This window comes from Lontra canadensis, unplaced genomic scaffold (genome assembly GCF_010015895.1).
Source record: "Lontra canadensis isolate GAN:19392208 unplaced genomic scaffold, GSC_riverotter_1.0 scaffold8, whole genome shotgun sequence".
Lineage (NCBI taxonomy): Eukaryota > Metazoa > Chordata > Mammalia > Carnivora > Mustelidae > Lontra > Lontra canadensis.
Window position 1 is genome coordinate 12,084,090 of NW_022631002.1, and position 23,435 is coordinate 12,107,524.

The window sequence follows — 23,435 nt, forward strand, 5'->3', positions numbered from 1 at the left end:
AAAGAGAGAGCACAAGGAGGGAGAGCAACAGGCAGAGAGAGGGAAAAGCAGGCTCCATGCTGAGTGGATCATGACCTGAGCTGAAGGCAGGTGCTTCATCAACTGAGCCATCCAGGTGTCCTAAGGTCTTCTCTGTCTTAAAACACTTTTTTTTTTAAGATTTTATTTATTTATTTGACAGAGAGAGATCACAAGCAGACAGAGAGAGAGGAGGAAGCAGGCTCCCTGCAGAGCAGAGAGCCCGATGTGGGGCTCGATCCCAGGACCCTGAGATCATGACCCGAGCCGAAGGCAGCGGCTTAACCCACTGAGCCACCCAGGCGCCCCGGTCTTCTCTGTCTTATATACCACATTGGTACAGACCAGTCAGGATTGCAGTAGTTGTCGAATACTTGTGGACTAAATGAGAGAGTGTATGAATGAATGGTATGCCTAATGGTAGAGAAAAATTAATTTCTTCCCCAGAGTCTGAGGATACGGCTTTCCGCAAGTATAAAATTTTCTTTGGCATCTTTTGTTTAACCTTGATGATTCTTTCAAATTTTGCATTTTAAATTATACATGCAGTTTCTAATTACTATTATGCAGTATAGAAGAACTAATTAGTGATATCTTTTGGTGGAGAAAAAGAAAAAGACATCCATCAAACAACTTTCTATGAAGTGATTCTTAGTGCATTTATTTTTTAGTCTGTTCACAAATGAGCCAATAGACACACTGGTATTCAAGTAATCACCCATTAAGGTGGGAATGTTACCCCTAAAATGAAACACAGCCAACACCTTTCCCTCTAGCTATATATAATTTTGGAAGTTGGAGACCAGACTATAAATTTCTGGCCTGTGTCTGTATTCTGTTTCTCTCCTAGCTAGTAAACATGGCCATTAGATTTGATCATGAATGAATATCAGAATCATTTAGAAACATTCTGTATACTTCTCACCAAGTAGCCCTTCCTGTAGTCCATTTTTTTTTTACCATGTGATATATTACCTAATTTTATTTAAATTCTTTTCAAAGAGTCACTCAATATTCGATAATGTGTCTATGCATGCATTGACATGGAAAGCAATTCAATATATATTTTAAGATTAAAACACTGTATTTAGGTAGATGAAGATATTAAGCAAAGTTAATAATGACTTCTCTGGATAGAGACAATTTTTCTTTTTTGTTTCTCTGCATCCTCCAATTTTTCTGTATTGAACATGCAGGATTTATATAATACAGATGTCTTTCACTCTATTCCATAACATACTTGTTTGTTTACAAAAGAAAGTTTCGTTTCTCCTATTAGCCATGCTTTGGCTCAGTAGCACGTCCCTTAGATGGCAGGAAAAGAAAAAGTACAAATGCTAACAGTGACTTTGGGAAGAGGTTCAGAGGAGAAAATATTTGGATTACCCAGGACTTTCAATTATTTATGCCATCAGTTCCGCTGAAAATTGACAGCTGAGTAAATAAAATGTTGGCAATGTGCCATCTCTGCCAGAGGTTTAGATTTTCTAGGTTTTCCTCCAAAAGTGAGATGTCGACTTTCAGTGAGATTCTTCAAAAATGTTTGCTGTCAAGTAATGTGACGATAGTTATAGTAGTAGCAGGCAATTTATTGCAATAGTTTGGGATTGAAGAGATGTTGTAGGCAAGTTCTTTTGAGGTTCTTCAACCTCAGCGGAGGATGTATAGGAACGCAATTGTCCCACGCCTCAGGCTCCGGAATGATCCGAGAGATCTTTTTCGTGCAACTTTCTCCCGCCAGAAAGTTCAAATAAAGAGCGGTGAAACGCTGGTTCTGTTTTTCTCCTTGTGGGCTGGGCACGAGGTGACTGGCGAAGGTTTCTACCAATTGTACGAGGCCTCCTTGCGTGGTTCCGCCCAGTCAGCGTACGAAGGGTTAGCCAATGAGAGAGCCGCTTTTTCAATCAGGGAGACCAAAATAAGAAGAAGCCAGGGTACTGGCCGCTGTCTAAGACCGCTGGCCAATAGGAGCAGGCCGCGCCCGCAACTCAGGCGGGCCGCTTGAGCTGCTCAGGAAGTGACTGTTGGCCCGCGACTGTGAGAGTTCTTCCAGAAAACGGCCGCGAGCGTGGCGACTTTGCGAGCCCACGGCGTCCTCCCGGCCCCAGGTAAGGCGGGCGCTTCCTCTGCGCAGCCCTTGGGCCTCTGGCTTGGAGATAACTAACTTCCCGGGCTTGATCCCTGGCTGCGGGGCCTGGGGACACCCCACAAGGGGAGTTGCGGGCGGGCACGGAATCCGGCCGCCTGAGGAGGTTCGACCGCACGGGGTTGCCCCAACGTCCGGCCTGAGGCGCCCGAACCCGGGCTCTTTCGGGCTTGCTGGGAGCCGGCGGCGGAGGTGGGGGCGAGGGGCGGTGGCTAAGGCGGTAGCCGAGTAGGCCCGGGGCGACTCTCCCGAGAGCCGAGCTTCCAGCTCTTCCAAGTGCAAATAGTAGTGCCCTCCCGCTGAGCGCCGTCGCGGAGGAACCTAATGTTTACGTTCTTAACCGGCTTTATCTAGCAGCGGCACTGTGACGTAAATACTTCATTATCCCGGTTTTGGAAGGGAACTAGTTGCACCGAGAGGGGATTTGAACCGACGTCGGCTCGACTCGGTGCTGCGGCCCCTCATCCTGGTGATTGGCGGCCGTCGTCCCGCCTGGTGCGGACCTTAATCTAAGTAACAAAGCTTGGAAAGAGGACAAGGGGGAGGTTAACGTTTGAGGCGCCCACTCTGGTGTCACACGGAGAAGATAGCGTTTGTATGGCACGCCGAGGTCAAGGACAAGGCTGCTCCAGGCTTGGGGTGCCCAGCCAACAGTCTTTTTTTTTTTTTTTTTTTTTTTTTTAGCTCGGATCACTCCTGGCTAGCCCAGGGGCTGGAGGATATGTACTTCCCCCGGTGGGTCCGAAAGCTCCTCTCTAGACCGCGCTGTTGCACAGAACTTTCTGCCAGGATGAAAATGTTCTCTCTCTCTCTCTCCGGGATCTCTGTCTTTATCCGGTGTTGTTATGTTCCTAGATGTTGGGGGGTGGTTGGTTGGCTGGTTGTTTTAGTTTTGGCTTCTTTTCTGGGTGTATGATGGATAATTCTGTAGGTACTCAAGCATCTGCTGTGCACTTGTTGCTGTGGAGGATGCCGAGATGATTCGGTCGCATTTGGCTGTCTGCCTTATTGTTCTAATCAGAACTGACTCATGACGGGAAGAAATTTCCTTTCTAGTATTTAACCATATGAAAAGTACAGAGAATGATTTTAAAAAGAGAGAGACCTATGCACTCACCGTCTAGATCTAACAAATCTTGGCCATGACTTTTTGCTATAATTATAATTGCACTTAAAAAAAAAATAAAAGTGTGTGTGTGTATGTATGTGTGTGTGTAGTTCAAGCCCCACGTGGATCTGAACTCTTCCTACAAAAATTTGGTATTTTTCATGCCCAGGCTTGTTTCGTACTATTATTGTATGATTTAGAAGTTCAGATAGTAACACGGTTTTGCATGTTAAGTGTCCTGAAAATGGAATTATAGCGGATTCCTTTATAACCTGCTTTTTTCTGTTTGATGTAATTTTGAAGAAAGTTTACTGTGTTGGAGTTCTTAGTGGGAAGTGAGCTTATGGTGAAGTCTTTTTGTTTTACTTTCTTCTCCACTTTCTTGAGTTTTCTTTCTGGTAGTTCAGTTAAATATCCTGGCTTGACATTTTAATTTTATTATTGTCCTTTTTTTCTTTTCTAAAGATTTTTATTTATTAGAGATCACAAGTAGACAGAGGCAGGCAGAGAGAGAGAGGAGGAAGCAGGCTCCCTGCTGAGCAGAGAGCCCGATGTGGGGCTTGATCCCAGGATCTTGGGATCATGACCTGAGCCGAAGGCAGAGGCTTTAACCCACTGAGCCGCCCAGGTGCCCCTATTATTGTCATTTTTTACTGTCTTTTAGTTCTGTTTGCTAGAAGAGTTTCTCGACTTTATCTTCTAACTCTTTTTTTTTAAAGATTTTATTTATTTGACAGAGTGTGAGTGTGCGAATGTGCTCGTGCAACCGCACACACAGGGGCAGCAGCAGGCAGAGGGAGAGGGAGAAGCAGACTCCCCTAGATCATGACCTGAGCCGAAGGCAGATGCTAAACTGACAGAGGCACCCGGGCACCCCTCTTCCAATCCTTCTATTAAATATTTTATTTTGGCTATCATCTTTCATTTCCAAGAGGCTTCTTGTTTTCTGATTTGTCCTTTTCGTCCCCCTCAGTTCCCCCCTAGCATTCTTTTCCTATAAGTTTGAGGGAGTTTGTGGGGGGTTGTTTTTTGTTGTTGTTTTGTTTGTTTGTTTGTTTGTTTTCAGTTTTTCTTGCATTGTTTTCCCTTCTTCCCTTCTAGTTGCTTCTGCTTGTCTGCTTTGGTCTCTCATGCTGGAGGGTTTGCTCAAGTGTCAGTTGATCCTTGGCTATTTGTTCTTAAGGAGGACCCCTCTTTCCCCCAGAAAGCAGGTTGGAACCTCTGTATGAGTGACTGAACCATATCAGCCAGTTGGCTTTTACTGTTAATTAGATTGGACAGAGACTCCCGCCATTTTATTGGGGATTCACAACATCAGTATTTATAGATCTCTTATTCTTGAGCTGGTTTTCTCTAGTAAACAGTCCTCTGATCTCCTGCCTTAGGTAGAGGATGTGTATAAACCGGAATATTGTGTCCTGGATTTGTGCAGAGGAAAAAGCTGGGGAGAAGAGCTGGAAGGTCTCACACTGTTCCATGTGTAGACTTGCACTTAACTCCTTATTTCCGCTGCTGTGGTATACCCATGCTGGCGTTAAGCCTGTCTGGCACAAACCACCAATTTTCTACAGCATCCACGGAGGAGGTGTTTGTTTGGCTGGCTTTTGTTTGCTTGAGACAGGCTTTCAACCAGGCCTCTCTTTGAGCGCCATCTTTCAGCACTGTCCTCTGGTGCCCAGTTTCTGCAGTCCCCTCAGTGGGAATCAGCTTGCTTCTCGGGAGCATATGGTCCCCTCTCTCTGCAGCCAGTTGGGTTTGATCTTTTTAGCTCTACTAAGAAGCTACCTGTTCCAGTAAAAATTGCCTATTTCATACCCTGCTTGAATGTGTCTTGTAATTTTTCTTCTCTTAAATGCCTTTGGGGATATGTGTCCTGCTCATGGGTTTTCAGGAATGAATAGAGAAAGATAAGTGTGCTTCACCCACCATGTTCATCCAAATTCCCTGTATTGACTCGGCCCACTCCAGTCTGGCCTCCTCGCCCATCACTTTGGAGATACAGCTCTGTTCTAGGCTTTGCGTCATCTCCATATTGTTAAATGTAGTGATCACTCTTCTGTACTAGACACACAACCATTTCATTCTTGAAACATCCTTCCAAGACCCCTTGCTCTCCCAGGTTTCCACCTCCTTCACAGTCTTCGTTCTGGGTACTCTTCTATTAACTCTTGGCTTTTTATACTGTATGTTTCAGCTTTGAGTCCTTGACCTACTTTTCTTCTGTCTCTGTTCCATAAGTAGTTTAATCTTTCCTGTGATTTTGAGTCTCATGTCTTTGCTTGGGGTTCTTAAAGTTGTCTGCTACTTTCCACCTCCTGCTACTACTCTGGCCCAAGCCTCTAACCACTGGTTTATACCCCCACAAGGAGCCTGTGAACTGGTGGGCTTGCTGATAGTCTTGCTGCCCCTGTACTCCATTCCTAACGTACAAGAAACTCCTTCCTGGGGGCACCTGGGTGGCTCAGTGGGTTAAGGCCTCTGCCTTCAGCTCAGGACATGATCCCAGGGTCCTGGGATCAAGCCCCACATGGGCTCTCTGCTCAGAAGGGAGCCTGCTTCCCCCCCGCCCCGCCCGCCTGTCTCTCTGCCTACTTGTGATCTCTGTCAAATAAATAAAAATCTTAAAAAAAAAAAAAAAAAGAAAAGAAAATCCTTCCTGAAGCCTTTCGTGTTAGCGTTCTGCCTCCTCAGCCTTGTCCCATACTTCCGCTCTTCCTGTGCTCCTGGCATCCACCCTGTTTCTCAGTCGCACCAAACCCATGCTCATCAGGGGACCTCTGTACCGATTTCCTTCTGAAACTCTTCCTTGGCTCTTCATATGGCCGCCTTCTTTTAATCCTTCATTGCCTGGGCTCAATTTTCACTCCTTTTTTTTTTTTTTTTTTTAAAGATTTTATTTATTTGGCAGAGAGGCAGGCTGAGAGAGAGGGAAGCAGGCTCCCCACTGAGCAGAGAGCCCGATTCGGGGCTTGATCCCAGGACCCTGAGATCATGACCTGAGCTGAAGGCAGAGGCCCAACCCACTGAGCCACCCAGGTGCCCCATTTTTCACTCTTTTTGAAAGAGTATCTAAAGTAGTGCTTTCTTTGGGACACCTGGGTGGATCAGTCGGTTAAGCATCTGCTTTCAGCTCAGGTCGTGATCCGAGCACCCTCCCCAGCGGGGAGTCTGCTTCTCTCTCTGTGCACACTCTCTCACTCTTCCTGTCTCTCAAATAAATAAATCTTTAAAATAAAATAAAATGGTGCTCCTTTTTTAAAATTGTTTTTAAAGATTATTTATTTATTTATTTATTTGACAGAGAGCGAGAGATCACAAGTAGGCAGAGAGGCAGGCAGAGAGAGCGGGGGAAGCATGCTCCCCCGAGCAGAGAGCCTGTTGAGGGGTTCGATCCCAGGACCCTGAGATGATGACCTGAGCCGAAGGCAGAGGCTTAACCCACTGAGCCACCCATGTGCTCCTAAAATGGTGCTCCTTGACTCCTACTCCCAAGATCAAATGTCATAATGTATAATTTCCACATTTATTTATTTTCCCATATGCTAGAATGTAAAATCTGTTACACGGTTATCCTGTCATTACCTCTGTGGGGTATCTGCTTCACAGGTGCTTAATAAATATTTCTTGAATGGATTAACATTGTGGAATTAGAGACAAGAAACTATGAAGGGGACATGCCAGGTGCATGATAAATGTCTGTTAAGTGGCCTAACCAGTAGCATTAGAGATGGGAAACAAAAATACCAGAAGGGACAGAGCAAATAAAGTTTGATCAGCCTTTTTTGGAGAAATTAGGTAAATTTCCATTTTGGGTTAGTATTGAGTTAATTCTGCAAGCGTTAAAATGTCCTCTCTTTGTTTATCCTTTGTAACTTGGTGCTGTGAAAGATGAATGTTGTCTGCACCTGCTAAAGTCAAGTACAGCATATATTTTGGTAAATACCTGTATTTGGGTCACGACAAAGAACTGCTAGAGGTCTGGGAAATCACTTTCAGACACAAAAAAGATCAATCCCCTTGCTTCATAGGTCTTTCTGTTTTAGAAGATAGTACTATGATCGCAGGCTGTCATGTTTTCAAAGTACAAACTGAAAAACTAGTTTTAAGTACTGTTATGGAGAAAAAAGTTACTGATTACCAAACACTTCTGACTTAAAGAGAAGATTTTAGTTACTTATTTTAAGATTCTCAGTTTTGCCAAAAATGATCTTAAACAGAAGTTCTGGAAGACTTAGATATGATTGTATCAGCTATGTGGCATGTTTTATCTATTTTTATTGATACTTTTTACAAATCTTACTTCTCCAGAGATGGCTCAGGAAGCAATGGAATATCATCTTGATGGGCAATTAGAGCTTCACATAGTAGAACAGCCTGTTCCTGCTGAAGTGGTCAGTAGCCAAGGGGGACCACCCCGGCTCCAGCCTCTACCTACCCAAGTGGTCAGCAGCGAAGGGGGACTACCCTTGCTCCAGCCTCTACCTACCCAAGTGGCCAGCAGCCAAAGGGAGCCACCCCTGCACCAGCCTGCTCCTGATGGAGGGACCAGCAGCCAAGTGGGACTGCACCTGCTCCCACCTGCTACACAGATGTCTGTTGACCTGACAGAGGAAGTAGAGCTGTTGGGAGAAGATCGTGTAGGGAACGTTAATCCGGGGGCTTCAGAGGAACATAGGCAGCAATCTCGTGTTAACCAGCGCATCCCGGTGTCATCATTGGATTCAATGAACAGCTTCATCAGTGGGCTGCAGAGACTTCATGGCATGCTGGAATTCCTGAGACCCCCTTCAGACCACAGTGTGGGACCAGTGAGATCAAGGAGGAGTAGGGGATCTGCCTCACGCAGGTCAAGAACCACAGGGTCTCAGAGGACAGACAGTGCCAGGTAAAAATATGTTAAAATCTTGGGGTTGGTGCCAGGTGGGGAATTATGAACCCTGGTTATGCCCTTAATGATGCTGTGGCTTGGCACTCCTGACTTTTGGCAAGTTGGGTAGCCTTTCTGCACCCCTAATTCCTCACAAGTCAGATGAAAATAAAAGTGCTTGTCTTACTTCAGAGTCACTGAAGGAGTATGTTACACTGATGTGCCTTGAAAACTAGGTGGTAGTTTGTTGGCAGTGGTTTCTGTAGAGGCTGGCTCTTCTTTAAATCATTTGCATATCAAAAAAGTATATATATTCTTTTAACTTAAAAGTCCATACTCCATGTACCCAGTATCCATCGTTAATTGGTACCCCATGTAATGGTGCAGTAGACTTTTGGAAGACAAGCAGGCTGGATTTAGAGAAGCCTTGTGAAAAGTAAAATGTGAATTAATTTAGAGCTTGTCTGACTCTGGGTCAAATAATGGTTAAACATTCCACCCCTCCTCACCTGAGAATGTGTTGCAGAGTTGAAAATAATTTTCTTTCATAGTTTTTCATTTGAACTTGCCTTTTCAAGTGCTTAGCTGTCAAGCCTTGACAAAATTACGATGAAAAATAACCACTGGTTATGCCTTGCCTGTTTTTTAACTTCCTCCTGCTTTATTTGAAATATTTTATTTCACATTGGCCTTCTAAATGTTTTAACAGATTGAATACATCATCTTCATTTTATATATGAAGGAAAGTTGGACCCTAAGAAAGGGTTTTGTTCAGGGTCTCATAGCTACAGTGGGGGACAAGGTTGAGTTGATAGTGAAGCCTGGATCTGACTCATTTCTATCCAGGCAGATAGAGGAAGCTTCAGTCACATGTTTCCTTAACATTATGAAAATAATGAGATGATAGAAAAAGCCACAGCTAGGCCATCTGTTGACTATATTTTACAAATGAGGAAGCTGATGCAGTAATTTGCGTTCTGACTAGGGTAGCTCTGGAATGGGATTCCAGATCCTGGAATTCTGATCCTGGACTCAGCATCCTTTTCCGTGGATTCTGCTGATTACTGTATTGGTGGTGAGGGTGTTGGTCCGGGGGCGAGGGGAGGGTGCTGCTGTTCCTATGGATCTAGTCTCTAGTCTGGCCATTTCTGGATGTGACCTGTCAGGGATGATGTGCTTAGTTTTGTGTTGACAAGAGTTTTCAGATGCATGTTAGCCTTATTTTAAGGTGTCATTCCCTCTGATTATGAAAGCTGAGTAATTTTCATCTGTTTGTGTCAGAGGCGAAGGCAGCGTGTAGTGCGGTTTGGGAACCCTTTTTCAGAGTCTGTGGACTGGGTTGAAAGTGATGTCCCCAGGAACTGGCCGACTGCCAGGAGACTTCATAGTATTCCTCAGCCTTGGTTGTTCATATACTTATTCGGGGGAGGGCAGTTGAGGCAGATTTAATTGCTTTCCATGGGAGACTCTTGTGTTAACCCAACTCACAGGAGAGTAACACTTAAAAACCAGATGCCAGTTTACAGAGAGAAATAGAAATGCCACAGAGGGGCATCTGGGTGGCTCAGTGGTTTAGGCCTCTTCCTTCAGCCCAAGTCATGATCTCAGGGTCCTGGGAGCAAGCCCCATGTCGGGCTCTCTGCTCCTCCTCTCTCTCTTTCTCTCTCTGCCTGCCTCAGCGCCTACTTGTGATCTCTGTCAAGTGAATAAATAAAATCTTAAAAAAAAAAGAAAAGAAAAGAAATGCCACAGAGACCAAAGTCTCTTGCTGGCACAGTCAGCATGACTCTCCTAAAAGAAATTTACACACAGAAGCTAAACTCTAATCAGAAAACTGCTGGATATATGTAGAATCTGTGCTCAGGGACTGTTATGGAATATAGATGGGAAAGGATTTCACCTGAGCTCTTTGATAGAATAAACCTAAAGGGCCAGGAATTGTGCAATTTAGCAGAGAAAGCATGGATTCTGGACACAAATAAATGTGGTATTTAAAACTTTTTCCCCCCTGACGGTGCCTGGGTGGCTTAGTGGTTTAAGCCTCTGACTTCGGTTCACGTCATGATCTCAGGGTCCGGGGATCGAGCCCCACATCAGGCCCTCTGCTCGGCAGGGAGCCTGCTTCCCCCTCTCTCTCTGCCTGCCTCTCTGCCTACTTGTGATCTCTGTGTCAAATAAACAAAATCTTTAAAAAGAAAAAAAAAAAACTTTTCCCCCTAAATACGGTTAGAAGCAAATACCACACTAAATTCACATAAAAATAGGAGCTTTTCTAGGACTGATTGCTTATTATACCTTCTGAATTTCTTTTCTTTTTTTGGTGAGATTTTATTTATTTATTTATTTATTTGTCAGGGAGTGAAAGCACAGGCAGGCAAAGTGGCAGGCAGAGGCAGAGAGAGAAGCAGGCTCCCTAGTAAGCAAGGAGCCCGATGTGGGACTCGATTCCAGGACCCTGGCATCATGACCTGAGCTGAAGGCAGAGGCTTAACTGACTGAGCCACCCAGGCATCCCATATACCTTCTGAATTTCTTAACATGAATTTGTCATTATGGTGTTTGGCATTTACTCACCTGACAGGCTATCTCTGGATCAGGTGTCGAGAGCCTGGGCGAGGATGAGCAGCTTTTGCCTCAGACTCCACTGAGAAGCCAAGGTCACAAACTCCTTTCCTGTTTCTTTGTTTGAGGCTGCTTGACTCTGGCTGTTAGTGTTGTTACTTATTCATCAAAAAAAATTTTTTTTTAAAGATTTTATTTATTTATTTGACAGAGAGCACATGTAGGCAGAGAAGCAGGCAGAGAGGGAGGGGGAAGCAGGCTCCCAGCTGAGCAGAGAGCCCCATGTGGGGCTTTATTCCAGAATTCTGGGATCACGACCTGAGCCAAAGGCAGAAGCTTAACCCACTGAGCCACCCAGGTGCCCCCATCAAATATTTCTAATACTCCGCTGTGTGAGAGACTGAACTTTGCCTTGGAGATACATTGTGAACAGGACAGATCAGGTTCCTGTTCTCATGGAACTTATGGAATCTAGGACTACAGAGGGTAAGCAAGGATCAAGAGCTTATTACACTGGTATTTAATTCAGAGACGATACGTGCAGGGAAAGAGGAAGATTTCTTGGGTTTCAAGGTTGTACTTCAAAGAGAAACCCCAGCACTGCCTTCTGATGATGGTAGCTCCCCTTTTCTTTGTCCCCATCTGACCTTGGAAATGCCTTTTGCTATATTAAAGCAATGTTAATGAATGGGGTTTTTTGAAAATCACTTAATTTTTTACCAGTTTCTATGCAGAATGCTCAATATGCATGTCAGTAGCCAACTATTAGCCTAACTTTAGTGTGGATTTCATTTGATTAAAGTGGTCTTAGGAGATACTGTTCTTCTGTGTCTATTCTCATGGTGGCTATAGCTGCTGTTAGCACACATTTGCCAAAATTAGTTGGTAAACTTGCATGTTAGCATTTTTAAAAAAGAAAACCTGAGTGACATAAAAAATGGCGGAGTGAGGACCTCTAAAAGAACTGGCAAAATTGATCAGAACTAACTTTCAGGACTGTGGAAATTAAGCACATGCTTAAAGCGATTCAGGGAGTAAGTATTTAAAAAATAGCTGAATATCAGAAGAGTAGTAAGCTTCATGGCATTCCCTGTTCCATATCCCTCTTCGGCTCAGCGTAATGGTTTAATCGAGTGCCTGCAGTCACCGTGAAAACCAGCGGCCTGATAGCCAGTAGAGGGAGTATACTGGGATTGGCACTCCTTCAAAGCTTCATTCCCAGAGAATTCTCCTTCTTCTGTTTGGTGGTTTCCTGGGAGGAGCTGAAAGCCTTTGATATGGGGGCAAACTAAACTAACTAAAAAGCTTAAAAGGAAAAGCTGAGGAATGAGATCTTCATAGGGGTTTTGAAAAGGTCTGACATATCCTTGGAAATCTAGAAGGTGACAGACATGCCTAAGGCTGTGTACGGCTGTGCTCATGCCCAGGAAAGACCTAAGAAGGCACTAATTTCTCAACTCTGGCTGACCTTGAGGCTCTGCACAATCAGGAAGAATTGTCACTTACCTGGCTGATTCCTGAAGGTGTCCCCTCAATATACACATGTAGTCACACACACTGCAAAGACTAGGAGACTTACCGATCTTGGGCTTTTAAGCAAATCTCTGTCCGGGCATGAACTAGCCCCTAAGCTAACCACGTAGACTTAATGGCTACATGTAACAAAGAGCGCAGAGCTTACAGAATCACTTCAGAAAAGTCACTAAACAAAAAGTAACAAGTATAAGAAATAGCAATAACAACAAACCCTGAAAAGGGGAAAAATCTGATTTCCAGAGTTAACTACATTGTAGGATTTGAAACGTCCAGTTTTCAAGAAAAAATTACAAGATGTAGAAAGAAAATATGGCCCACACATAGGAAAAAAAGAAAAAATAGAAACTACATGAAGAAGCCGAGATGTTGAACTTACCAGACAGACTAAATCTACTTTTTAAAATATATTCAGAGAACTAAAAGTATAAAACTGTGTCGGGGCGCCTGGGTGGCTCAGTGGGTTAAAGCGTCTGCCTTCGGCTCAGGTCATAATCCCAGGGTCCTGGGATCCAGCCCCACATTGGCTCTCTGCTTAGCAGGGAGCCTGCTTCCCCCTCTCTCCCTCTGCCTGCCTCTCTGCCTACTTGTGATTTTTCTGTCAAATAAATAAATAAAAGCTTAAAAAAATAAATAAATAAAACAGTGTGTCACCAAATAGACAGTTTCAGTAAAGAGATTGAAGTTATAAAAATATACAAAATAGAAATGGTTGAGTTGACAAGTACAATAAATGAAAAAAAATCACTAGAGGGCTCATCAAGTTTGAACAGGCAAAAGAAAGAATTGGCTTTGAAGAGTCAAGAAGCAAAAATGATGATAGGTGAATTGAGGCTATCTGGTCTAGATAATGGGGAAAAATGAAGAGTAATGAACAGAGCCTCAGGACGTGTAGAACATCAAGTATATGCCAACATATGCATAATGGAAGTCCTTGCAGGGGAGGGGAGAGAGACAAAGGATATTTGAAGAAATGACAAAAACTTGCCAAATTTGATGAAAAACATTAATCTATAGGAAGCCTAACAAACTCTAAAAAATAAATTCAAAGAGATCCACAGCTACGTGGATCATAATCATACTGCTAACACCATAGAAAAAGAGAGAATCTTGAAAATCAGCAATAAAGAAGTGACTGACTCACCATGTACAAAGGATATTCAATAAAGTTGACAGCTGATTTATCATCACAAACAATGGGGCCAGAATGCAGTTGAATGACCTGTTCAGAGGTTGGTTTGATTGGGGTTTTTTGTTTGTTTAGAGAGAGTGCACGTGAAGACAGTATAATTTATACTTTATACATCCAGCATGGAGCCAGATAGAGGGCTTGAGATCACAACCTGAGCGAAAATCAAGAGTCAGATGCTTAACTGACTGAGCCACCCAGGCACCCCTGGCATATTCAGAGTATTAAAAGGAAAAAACTCAGCTAACAATTCCATGTCAAGCAGAACTATCCCTCAAAAATGAAGGAACAACGAGGCATTCTAGGATTTAAAAAAAAAAAAAGGAACAAAATTTCTTTAGAGGATACCTGTCCTATAAGAATTACTAAAGAGGGTCCTTCAGGCCAAAATTAAAGAAACACCCCCCCCAAAAAAACACCAGACATAAATAAATTGAATCCATAAGGAGGAATAAAGAGCACTAGCAAAGATAACTACATAGGCAAATATAATAGAAAATACACATGTATTTTTTTTTAAGATTTTATTTATTTTTTTGACAGAGATCACAAGTATGCAGAGAGTCAGGCAGAGAGAGAGGAGGAAGCAGGCTCCCTGCTGAGCAGAGAGCCCTATGCGGGGTTTGATCCCAGGACCGTGGGATCATGACCTCTGAGGCGAAGGCAGAGGCTTTAACCCACTGAGCCACCTAGGTACCCCCACACGTATTTTTTATTAGAATTTTTTCTTTCTCATTTAGAAAAAGCAGCATAAAGAAATAACTATGGGTCTGAGTTGATGGACATAAAATCATCAGAAAAAGTGGGGAGGGAATAGAAGTATAACTCTAAGAAGATGTGGTAAAAAGAAACGAGGGAATTAAAATGGTGCACTTGAAAATAACACAAAAGAAGGCAATAATGGAGAAATAAACATTTTTTAAAAGATTTTTTTAAGTAATCTCTGCACCCTCTTTGAGGTGCAGAGATTATACTTTACCGACTGAGCCAGCCAGGCACCCCTAAACATTTCTATAATGAGAATTTGGAATAGACCTTTCTATGTGAACAAAAAAGACATAGGCATATGGAAAACAGCAAAATGGTAGGTAGAAATCCTGCCTTAAATTAAATGCAAGTAGTTTAAACACTCTAATCAAAAGGATAGGTCAGCAGCACAGATTTTTTTTATCCAACTATATACTGTCTGCATGATACACAATTTAGTTTCAAAGGCATTAATAGTTTGAAAGTAAAAGGATGGAATAAAATAGGCCATGCATACAGTAACCACAGGAGAGCAGGAGTTGCTATAGTAATATCAGACAAAATAGACTTTCAGACAAAGATTGTTATAAGAGTCAAAGAAGGACATTTTATAATTACAAAAGGGTTAACCTAATCCATCTAGAAGATGTGATAATTATAAACCTATATATACCTGCAGCAGTGCCCCCAAATACATGAAGCAAAAACTGTCATAATTGATGGGAGAAACAGACAATTCATCAGTAATAGTAGGAGATATCAGTATCCCATTTTCAATGGGATAGACAGAATGTCAGGAACCAGAAAACTTGAAAACACTATAAACCTACTAGGCCTAATAGATATCTGAGGGACATTCCACTCAATAGCAGAACATACCTATTTCTCAAGTGCATATGGAACATTTTCCAGGACAGATCAATGTTAGGGCTAACATATAGGTACAGAACAAGGCTCATTAAATTTAAAGTATTGAAATCATACGAAGTCTGTTCTGGACTTAAGTAACAGAAAGAATTTGGGGAAATTCACAAGTCACAACTCCTAAATAACCAGTAGACCAAAGAAGAAATCCCAAGAAAAATTAGGAAATGCTTTGAGATGAATGAAAAGGAAAACATACCAAAACTTACAGGATGCAGCTAAAACAGTGCTTAAAGGGAAATTAATAGTTGTTCAACACCAACTAAAAAAGAAAGTAGCGACACCTGGCTGGCTCAGTCATTAGAGCACCTGACTCTTTATCTCAGGGTCATGAGTTTGAGCCCCTCACTGGGTATAGAGATCACATAAAAAAATAAAACTTTTAAATAGAAGAAGAAAGTACTCAAATCAGTAACCTAGCTTAAGGAACTAGAAAAAGAAACGAAAAAAGCCCCAAAATCCAAAATTCAAAGCAAGCGGAAAGAAGGAAATAATGACTGTTAGAGCAGAAATAAATACAACCTAGAAAAGCAAGAGAGAAAACCCAACTAATCCAAAAGTTGATTTTTCTGAAAAATCAACGAAATTGATAAACTTCTAAGTAGACTGACCAAGATATAGAGAGAAGACTCAAAGTAATAAAATCAGGAATGAAAGAACATTACTGTCCGTCTTACAGAAGAAAGCAATATTATAAGGAAATACTGTGAACAGTTTTATACAAGAAATTAGATGACCTAGGTGAAATTGACAAAGAAAAACATGTTTTTAAAGATTTATTTATTTGAGAGAGAGCGAGCATAAACCCGCTGAGAGGCAGTGAGAGAAGCAGGCTCTCTGCTGAGCAAGAAGCCTGACACGGGTCTCCATCATGACCTGAGTTGAAGGCAAACACTCACCTCATGCCCCTAAACTGAGAAATTTCTAAGACACTAGTTATCAGTATTCCTTCAAGAAGAGAAAGAGAGGGGCGCCTGGGTGGCTCAGTGGGTTAAGCCGCTGCCTTTGGCTCAGGTCATGATCTCAGGGTCCTGGGATCGAGCCCCGCATCGGGCTCTCTGCTCAGCGGGGAGCCTGCTTCCTCCTCTCTCTCTGCCTGCCTCTCTGCCTGCTTGTGATCTCTCTCTGTAAAATAAATAAATAAAATCTTTAAAAAAAAAAAAAAAGAGAGAAAGAGAGGCACCTGGGTGGCTCAGTGGGTTAAGCCTCTGCCTTCGGCTCAGGTCATGATCCCAGGTCCTGGGATTGAGCCCCACATTGGGCTTTCTGCTCATCGGGGAGCCTGCTTCCCCCTCTCTCTCTGCCTGCCTCTCTGCCTGCTTGTGATCTCTGTGTGTCAAATAAATAAATAAATAAATCCTTTAAAAAAAAAAAAAAAGGATTCACAATTGCTGCTTTTCATTGCAATTTATTCACATTTCTTTCTTTCTTTTTCTTTTTTAAACAAATATGAATCCTCCAACTGTTGAATTGGATACCAGATAACATTTACTTTGCTCTGTCATCATTTTTTAATTGAAAGCACTGGTTTGCCATAAATTGCTGCCAAACTACGAGAAATCAATTTTTTTCTGTGTGAGCAGTCTCTAGGGATGTCTCGGGGGGCATAATATAATGTTATAAAGACAATTATTTTTTTTAAAGATTTTTTTTTAATTTATTTGACAGAGAGGTTACAAGTAGGCAGAGAGGCAGGCAGAGAGAGAGGGGAAGCAGGCTCCCTGCTGAGCAGAGAGCCCAACGTGGGGCTCCATCCCAGGACCCTGAGATCATGACCTGAGTCCACTGAGCCACCCAGGTGCCCCTATAAAGACAATTATTAAAACTTAGAAGTAGATCACCTTTCAGTAGTACTTTGTAATTAGTAGCTAGGTAGTATGTTCTAAAGTACAGGACCCTTTTTTGGTTTTTAATATTGGAGGTCATTCTGTGCTGGATGGAGGGTATGGTCGGTTGGCTTAGATGTGAGGGTGGCCGCAAAAGGGTTGTGGGTTTGGCTAACTCTACCAGCCGGCCGCAACTAAAGTGTTAAAATCTGCTCCCAGGTCTTCTCATTCTGAGTTTATTTTTGGATATCATGCTGTGTTTTTAACCTTAACGTGACATTTTTTAAACTTTAAAAGGAAAACGTTTTAAAGTAAGGTAAAGCAGTGGTGACTGAAGCCAGACTTCATTTTTACCCCAAAACATGGTGGTCTGCACTGTTGCGGCAGCAGAACCCTGTGAGGCTATTTTGATCAACAGAGCCCTTTTTCTTCTTGTCCACTGTCTTTCAGCCCCCTAATACCAGTGGAGAAATTGCTGCACTGCGACCTTTAAAAGATACTGACACATGGCCGAAAGCCAGTAAAGTAGAATTTGCTTTTAGCAAGAGTCAGCCTCCAGTGTGGCTAATGTAATAACTGAGTGGAAAAGAGACTATCCAGGCCAGCCAGCAACTGCCTAAAACTACTATTTCTGCTTCAGTGGTCAAAGCAGCATTTAACGGCCTATGGATGGGTTGAATTGACTAGGATTTACCTTCAGACTACTGTGTAGTTTTCTTGTGATGGTGGGGCATTTGACTGTGCTTGTACTGTACTTCTGTTGTCTTTCTGCATACATAGGTTGAGAGCACCATTGGATGCTTACTTTCAAGTGAGTCGGACCCAGCCTCCTTTGCCAAGGACCTCTCAGGACTCAGAGACCAGGAATCCTGTCTCTGAAGACTTGCAAGTCTCAAGCAGTTCCAGTTCTGACAGTGAGAGCTCCACAGAGGCCGAAGATGGTGTTGTCCAGGCGGAGGAAACTAGAGCTGTCATTTTAGAAGGTATTTTATTCAGTTTTGGATTCACGAGGCTGACACCCAGGAAGCTTAGCCTCCAGAAAGCGAGGAACTCTCCATTTGTGTTTTGCTACTGTCCCTTTCCCTGCCCAAGATGCCAGAGATTCCTACTTTATTTAGTACAGAGCATTCATGGGCCACAAGCCTTTATAGAGGATTTGCTCGAACTTGAAATTTAATGTGGTTTGTGACCCAGTAAGTTGGTCACTTTATAATAGCATTTTATATCCTCTTATATTTTGTTTGACATCTGAGAAGGAAATAGCCTCTATTATTTAAAAGAAAAGCTTTGTAAATTCGGTACCCTGTCTAGTCTGCCACTTTTGACATCCTAGCATAGTGTTATATATTGTGCAAGTAGGACTTTGTTTAGCAGCAGGGGCAGAGACCACTAGAGCATATGTCCTGCTTACCCTCTGATACCCCAGACTGTGGTCTTTTCCCAGTTAAAGGAACCAGGGCTTCTTGGAGAAATGGCTTTCCAAACCCGGGATAGGAGATAAACAAGGTGAACCCAGGTCATTTGATGGTGCCAGAAAGTAAGGAAGCCATCTCTCACGGATTCATCGTGTCTGTAGGCATGGGAGCAGCCTTAAAAAGGACCTCTTGTGGCATAAGATGGGATGATATAAACATCAAAATGAATAATGGATATGTATTCTTGGATTATGGATTGATATGTAGGTTAAAATCAAATTTGTGAAAAACCTATAAATTCATAATTAGGTACTTTTTAAAACCTCATTTATCAGCATCCTAAGTTACTAGAGCCCTGACTCATTACTCTGAAAACTGCTAAGTGAAGGATTAAGCATTTATCCTGTATTTTCCTATGTGAACTATATTCAGGAAAACCCAATAGTTGATGAACGAGGTTTGTTGGTTTTTTGTTGTTGTTGTTAAGACTTTTTTTTTTTTTTTAAGAGTAGTTTAGGGTTCACAATAAAATGGAGAAGGTTCATAGGTTTCCCAGGGGCATGTCTCCACCATGCATTGCCTCCTCATGTCAGCACCCGTCACCAGAATGGTGATTTGTTACTCAGCATAATCACTCCAAGTCCATAGTCCACCTTACTGTTCACCTCTGGGTTATACATGTTTTCACTGACCTAAAAATTCTCTTTGCTCTGGCTCTCATTCCTCCCATCTATCATTAGGTAAGTTTTTTTAAATGAAAAATTCCAGCTAATATCAGAGCAGGAATGATAAGAAAAAGTCATGATTTCCTGACTCCTAATGAAATTACGTAACTAGGCAAAGATCAGCGGGATCCTAAAAACCATTAGGTTGAAAAGTTAATGACATTCCTTTTAATAGAGGGACCAGGCTAGCAGCACCAGACCTTATGCACATTTTGATGTTTTGCAATCAGAAATACCCGGAGGGGCGCCTGACTGGCTCAGTCACGTGAGCATGCAGCTCCTGACCTCAAGGTTGTAAGTTCGAGCCCCATGTTGGATGTAGAGAAGACTTCAAGATAAAATTTAAAAAAGAAAGAAAAATATCCATAGCCCTAAGGAAGTACTGTTGCTGCCCCCCAAAAAGCCTGAATTTACTTAAGACTGGATACAATAACCAGGTTGTACAGTGTATGGGAAGTAGAGGAACAAGGTAAATATTACTTGAAAGATGCAGCAATTCAAATCTAAAATGTGGGACATTCTATAACGGAACATCTAGAAAAAGATCTAAACATACATGGGAATTTAGTATAGGGGATGCCTGGGTGGCTCGGTCGGTTAAGCATCTGTCTTCGGCTCAGGTCCTGATCCTAGGGTTCTGGGGTCGAGCCACACGTCTGGCTCCCTGCTCAGTGGGGAGTCTGCTTCTCCCTCGGCCTCTCACCCCATTCATGCACCCTCTTTCTCTCTCTCTCAAATAAAATCTTAGAAAAGAAAATTTAGTACATTGTAAAGGGGATATCTCAGATCAGTGGGGAAAAGATAGACTTCTAAATTAGTACTGTTGTAAAAACTGGATTGCTAACTGGAAAACAGTAAAACTAGATTCATGCCTCATACTAAAAAATAAGGTATTAGTGGATCAGAGACCTTGTGTAAAAAAAGAAACCACACTAGTATAAGGAGAATAGGTATGCGATAAAACCCAGAAGTAAGGAGTACTTTGAAATTTAGAGGCAATACAAGAAAATTCCATTAGAAAATTCTTTTTCAGTTTATGACAGTGAGCCAGCGTAGCTGCTTTATGATATCACTTATATACAATGGCTAGGAAAGGCAAATCTATAGAGAAAAAGTAGATTAGTGCTTGCCTGTGGCTGCTGGTACAGATGGGAAATGATTCTAAATTGGCTTGAGAAATGTTTAGGGCATGATAGAAATGTTTTAAAATTGGATTGTGATGATAGTTGTACAACTCTGTAAATTTACTGTACATAAAAGTTAGTATGAGGAGGCAATCCGTCAAATCCAGGAGGTAGACATTTTACAGGACAGATGACCAGATTTCTCAAACAGATCAAGGACAGAGGTGGTGAATTTTAATTTAGAGCTTGTGTTCATCAACAGACATCATTAGAAGAATGAAATGGGAACCTCTTGACTGGAGAAGACATTCATGATGCGTGTATTTGGAATAGGGCTTGTATCTAGTTTATAGAAATAATTTCTACAGGCTAACAGAAAAATGGGCAGAAGTTTTTAAAAGGTACTGCCAAAGGAGGGTAGCCAAATGGCCACTAAATATATAAAAAAGACTTCATTAGTCATCAGGGAAATGGAAATTAAAACCACAGTGTGGTAACTAATAGGCATCCACCACTAGAGCTAAAATTTAAGACTGACAGTATTAAATTTTGGAGAGAATATAAAGCAGCCAGACCACTCTTGCACTGCTGGTGGGAGTATACATTGGTACAGTCATTTAGGTGGTATCTTTACAAACTCATCTGTATGTATAAAGCCTAGGGTCCAGCATTTCTACTTCTATATATGTAACCAAAGAAAGGAATACTGTTCAGTAGAAATGTGCAAGACTGTAATGGCATTGTAATGGCAAAAACCTGGAAACCACCCAAATACCCATCAGCAATAGAACAGATAAATGTGATATTTTTACACAATGAAACAGTATACAGCGGTGAAGATAAATGAACCACAACTGGACATGTTAGTCTAGAAGAATGTTATGAACAATGTAGAGTAAAATTAGTAGACACAGAAAAGTTGAATAACTCTGACATGCTATTTATATAGAGAAACGGGCAAAAGTCATTAAATGGTCCTAGAATTTATTAAGGTGGTTACCTTTGGTGGGGGCAAATCATCTCCCCTCTACCCCCAAGAAGTAAGGAGGGCATAAGGTATAAAAGGCACTCTTGGGATTTTGGGTGATGTTCTGTTGTATAGTTCAGTTTGTGAGAATTCACTGAGTGGAATACTGAGGTTATACTTTTCTGTATTTATATTCCACTTCAATAAAAGTTTGTGGGGTTTTTTGTTTTTGTTTTTTTAAAGAATCAGTTTAAAGGAGCTCCCACAAGCTATGATGGGATCATTTGAGCCTCAAAAAGCAAAATGACTAAATAAAAGTCACCTCCTTGACCATTAAATGGAGGTTTTGAAAGGTTGATGAGGAACTTAATAATTGGTCTAGGAGTCAGGCTGATCCCACCCAAACCCTGTAGGAGCCTCGTGTGCTGCAGTCAGAAGCAAACAACCAAAGACATAATCCTGCTGCCCCTCTTCTTGCCAAATGACAAAATTGAGTCTACTGAAGCCTCCAGATTTAACCTCCAGTTTATAGGAAACATAGAACAAGTAAGGAAGCAGTCCATCAGATATGGGATGTAGGATATTTCATAAGACAAATGACCAGATATCCTCCAACAAATCAGTGACAAGGACGGGATAAAAACGAATGAAGGAGGGATGCCTGGGTGGCTCAGTCAGTTTAGTGTCTGTCTTTGGCTCAGGTCATGACCCAAGGGTCCTGGGATCAAGTCCCACATTGGGCTCCCTGCTCAGTGGGGAGCCTGCTTCTCCCTCTGCCTGCTGCTCCCTACGTTTGTGATCTTTCTCTGACAAATTAAATACAATCTTTAAGAAAAAAAAAAATGAAGGAGAATAGAGTGAAAAAAAAAATCTATCAGGTTCAGTAGTCAAGTTTGTGGAGGTCTTGCTTAGATTCCAATTGCAGTAAATGTGCTGTAAAGAGCAACTTGAAACCAACTGGGAAATGCTGAGTATGAACTGCGTGGATATTAGACAGTATGAAGGGATCATTGTTACTTCCGTTAATATGGTAATGATAGTATCTATGTAAAAAAATCCTTATCAGCTAGTATTACAAAAATTTTTACAAGTGAAGTGACATTTTAGAGAGTTATTAAGCATTATAAAAGAAAATAATGTGGATGGGGGCTTAGAACAAAATGGGCAAAATACTGATTTGTTTTGAAATTGGATGAGAGTACTTGCATGTTAATTATAATGTTCTGTCTACTTTTCATGTATATTGAAAGTATCCAAAATAAGTTTAAAAATAAATTCACTTTTACTACTTGGGGAAATTTCCAGCATTATTACCAATTAGAAATGGAAAGCTATGGTGAGTTAGGCTCTCCTGCTTGCCTCTCATACCTGACTTCTGTGTTCTTTTGTGCATTACTTCTCTTACTGTTCCTGGAAATGACTTGGTGCAGAGCAAGTAGGAGGTACCTCAGCAGAGCAAGAAGTTACATGTATCAGTGGAGGAAAGACCCTCCCCAAACAGGTAATTTGAATATCCTTTTAAATGAAATGTTTGGATTTGCCTTTAGAGAAGAGGCTATGGACTAAAGTTGAAAGCTTGCAGACGTGGTAGGCAGGAGGTCAGGGTGTGAGTCCAACCCATCTTACTCAGTTATGTAACTACTTCCTCACAGGTTTAGAAAAGCAGGGATAGAGGTGAGGATGACTTGTCTTGCCTACGTAACAAAGTTAAGTTTTTATTAAAATAGTGGATATGAATGAAGTTTATGAAATATCTGGTAGAATATGATTGCTACATGTTAAACAATTTTTATTTACAAAGGTAACACATAGTCCTTAATACGAGTTATTTACATCAACCGTGGACTCTTCAAATCTCAAAATATCATTGGCTTACTTTTTCCACAGTTCTATATGACCTCATGTTTTTATTTTTCTCTTCTAGAAGAATTTTGTATCCATGTAAATTTATTTATGTACATAAATGTTCTGTTTTTTACATTTACACAAAAGGGGATCTCATTCTTACTCATTACTGCATAGTGTTCAATCATAAATAAATTTTTAGTTAACTCTTGTTTTGTACACTGTAGTTGTTCCTGTCCTCCCGTCCTCCCTCCCTCCCTCCCTCCCTTCCTTCCTTCCTTCCTTCCTAACTTCTCTCCTTCCTACTGGTAAAATGATGCTGCATAAGCATCTTTGTATAGATGTCTTGGAAGTATTTGTGACTATTTGTGGATGTATTTTTACCAGAGACATTGCTCTGTGAAAGGAAAGATACTTTTGATAGATAATGCCAAATTGC

At 41.8% G+C, this 23,435-nt stretch overlaps 1 protein-coding gene across 1 annotated transcript in view; it reads left to right on the top strand.

The window, feature by feature from the left end:
- The first annotated feature begins 2,007 nt into the window (after window positions 1-2,007).
- RFWD3 (ring finger and WD repeat domain 3) overlaps window positions 2,008-23,435 on the top strand; it is a 44,630-nt gene continuing 23,202 nt past the window's right edge. The window contains exons 1-4 of the mRNA XM_032853961.1: window positions 2,008-2,126; window positions 7,581-8,157; window positions 17,701-17,903; window positions 22,582-22,652. Of these exons, the coding sequence (XP_032709852.1) occupies window positions 7,583-8,157; window positions 17,701-17,903; window positions 22,582-22,652 (849 nt within the window). The 5' untranslated portion in view covers window positions 2,008-2,126; window positions 7,581-7,582. The remainder of the gene's footprint in view (window positions 2,127-7,580; window positions 8,158-17,700; window positions 17,904-22,581; window positions 22,653-23,435) is intronic.